The sequence below is a fragment of the Nicotiana attenuata genome, chromosome 10 (assembly GCF_001879085.1).
Source record: "Nicotiana attenuata strain UT chromosome 10, NIATTr2, whole genome shotgun sequence".
Taxonomy (NCBI): Eukaryota; Viridiplantae; Streptophyta; class Magnoliopsida; order Solanales; family Solanaceae; genus Nicotiana; species Nicotiana attenuata.
Window position 1 is genome coordinate 4282163 of NC_031998.1, and position 3229 is coordinate 4285391.

At 33.6% G+C, this 3229-nt stretch overlaps 1 protein-coding gene across 1 annotated transcript; it reads right to left on the reverse strand.

The window, feature by feature from the left end:
* On the reverse strand, positions 368 to 1714 carry LOC109232932 (acetylajmalan esterase-like). The gene has a single exon (XM_019398626.1). The coding sequence runs from the start codon at positions 1689 to 1691 to the stop codon at positions 579 to 581; it is 1113 nt and encodes a 370-aa protein (XP_019254171.1). The 5' UTR covers positions 1692 to 1714; the 3' UTR covers positions 368 to 578.

The window sequence follows — 3229 nt, forward strand, 5'->3', positions numbered from 1 at the left end:
AACAAAACACCTTTAACATTGGTCTGGAAAAAAAACAAAGTAGGTTATAAGTTGGAGATTTGGAGCTAAAATAGAAAAAAGATAAAGGGTAAAATAGAATTATGGAGTAATAAAATAGAATTGGAAAGAAAAATAGGAAACAATCCCACCACACCAAATCCGTTGTTTAAAAAAATGAGACTTTTTATTGTTCCGGAACAATGGATTTAACAATACAATACAACCAATTTTAATGAAACAATCAAAACAAACATTGTTTTGAGATAACAATACAATACAATACAACGAGGAACAACCATCCAAACAAGCTGTTAATTTGCTATGTTTTGCGACATTGTAGCTGAAATTACAGTTGATGATATTGGTATTAAAAAGTTGAATTTGTTTCTCTTGATTATTCGTTATTAGACACACACATCCAGCTTATCGATAACAACTTAATTAATAACAAAAGGACTTGTATAACTAAAATGGATCAAATAAAACAAGCACATGTTCTGTCTCCATATAGAAGACATCTAATTGGGATCTGGAAATATATATGAATAACATTTTCTCAAAATCCTTGGTTTGTTCATTCACCAAATACAATCAATGTTCGATAAGATATCAGTAATGAGAATCTCCGAAATATGACGATATGCTTTTTGAGTCAAGTGTACGCCGTCCCAATTCATGAATCGTGAAGGATCAGAACAAACTGAAGTCTCATTTGATCCACATGTTTTCTTCCAATCAAAATTATATTTTCCTCCAATTCCACAACACGCTTTCAGTAACGATTCACGATCAATTCCCAGATAATATGCTCTTCGAAAAATAGATAAAAAAGCTCCATAATAATCTACATATAAAATAACAACATCTGAATATTGACGACTTACCAAAGATATTGTATCTCGAAGATAGTTATTGTGAAATGCTGCAAATTTATTATAATCTCTCAAACATCCAAATTCGTCGTATGCATTGGGATCGGAGCTCGGAGATGAAGTCAGTAGCGACGGTAAGCAACCAAATGGAGAAACACCGGAGATAACTATCCGTTTCACTCCTAATTTAATGATTTCTTTGATACCTTCAACAATGGCGTTGACTGTAAATGGAACAAAAGTTTTAGCCTCTTCAATGGATTTACCATTAGAAAAGGCAGTGAAATAATCATTTCCACCAAAAGCACCAATACTAACGAGTGAATTTCGAAGCTTCTTAGCGCATCGCGTTGGACTTCTACAAGTACAATTAAGGTGATTTTTGAACCACTCAATTTGCGTACTTAATGGAGGATTAAACGATTTAATGCTAATGTTTCTTTTATCGAAGAATGATTTGTCAAGTGCCGTACTTCCGGCAACGGCGAAATTGACGCCGTGAATAAATGAAGTGTTTTTTGATAAGTAAGGATTAAGGAATGGAAGTTTAAGAGCTATTGCAATGTAATCAATCATTAAAAGACCGTCGGAAAATCGGCCGGTGGGTTTTCCGAAGTAAGTTTTACCGTAAGGAAGATGGCCGGCGTGGAAAGTTGGAGGAATTCCGGGGATAAGAATTCGGTTGCCGGTGTCGGCAAGTGAATCACCCAATTGATAAATGGAATTAAATGGGCAAAAAGCAGTTTGTTTGGCATTTGAACAGAAAGAGAGAGAGAAGGCTGTTGAGAGGAATAAGAAAGCAAGTGCTATAGAAGCCATAGTTGAACACGCGAAATGAATTGATTAGCACAATAATATATACTCCCTCGTCTTACAGTAACAGACGCCAAAAAAATAATACCAGCGACCTTAAAAATAGAAAAATAAAGCAATATCAATAACTAATAACAACGGCAAGGTACCAGGAAACCGGAGCGAAAAAATAGTATGAAAACGCCATGTACCACAAGCACTCTAAGACAAGATACTTTCAGACTAGCCTTGCACCTAATACGAAATAGAAAAAACGTTCAACTACTTTCTAACCGTCAATCCTAGTGCTCACTCCATATTTTTTTATCAAGGATCATGTTTTCAGTAAGCTTAAGTCGCACCGTATCATACTTGATCACCTCTCCCCAATACTTCTAGGAGCAATCGGCTTTAGTGTATGACATTGTTAACAATTTGGATTAGCTTAACGCCTTAAAATGCGGCAAGTTGCATATGACAGTCCAAAGTTGCAAATAAATAATAAGCACGAGTATATAGGTATTAGTGTTAATAAAATTTGTGTTATTTTATCCCAAAAAAGTAGTATTTGTGTTATAAATGCAAGTGTGTCAGTCAACTTTAACGGATACCTCTGATGGCTGATCTAATTTGACTAATTTATACAATAATTTTACTTCATAACGGTCTAATTTAACTAATTTATGAAGTTAAAGATTATTTTAGCTTCTTTTTTTTTTTTTTTGTTTCTAAAGGTTGGCGTGTGAATAATTCAAAATCTCATGAAAAGTCTACAATTGTTTGACCCAAAATTTAAATCTTGATTTAAACAATTAGATTTTCTGATAAATAAAGTTAATTTTAGCAAATATTAATATCCAAAAAATATATTAACCGATTTTATAGCAAGATAATATCCATATTATCTAAGTAGCAATAAATGGTGATAACACTGCTATATTCAATGATCTGAAGGTAACATTAAATAATAATAATTAACAATGAATGACATTTAAGTAAATAAAAGCATGTGAGTCACCCGAAAAGGGTGATATTCTTTAGTGTTCTTTTTTACCATGATGAATAGTTGATGAACCTTTGAATATTCGTATCTTTCTTGGATCATGGGAGAAAAGTTAGATAAGGTTCTCAAGAAAAAGGTATATTTTGTATGTGTATGATAAAGCGAGAATCTTCAGAGAATGTCAAAGTGTTTTTCTCTTACAAATGAGTGTTTCATGTCCCCTATAACTATGTCACTTTCTATCTATAAGGGGACATGTGCCACAAAATCATAATAGTATAAATCTAGAGAATATTCACTTGAATATTCTCTTTAAAGGTTTATCCTAAAACTAGCTGTTATTACTCTGCTTAAGAAGAGTGCTCGTCCTCGACCTTGATCTCTATTGACTCCTCGACTCAACTCTTTATTTCACGTTAGATCACATCGACCTTGAATATGCCTCTAGTTGAAGTCATATCGGTGACACGTGGCAACCTTCGAAGGTCCTCTTAATGTTGATATGGTCTGAACATAACCAAGATAATTTTTAGCCCATACAGTCAGTCCCTCTGCTTGTTGA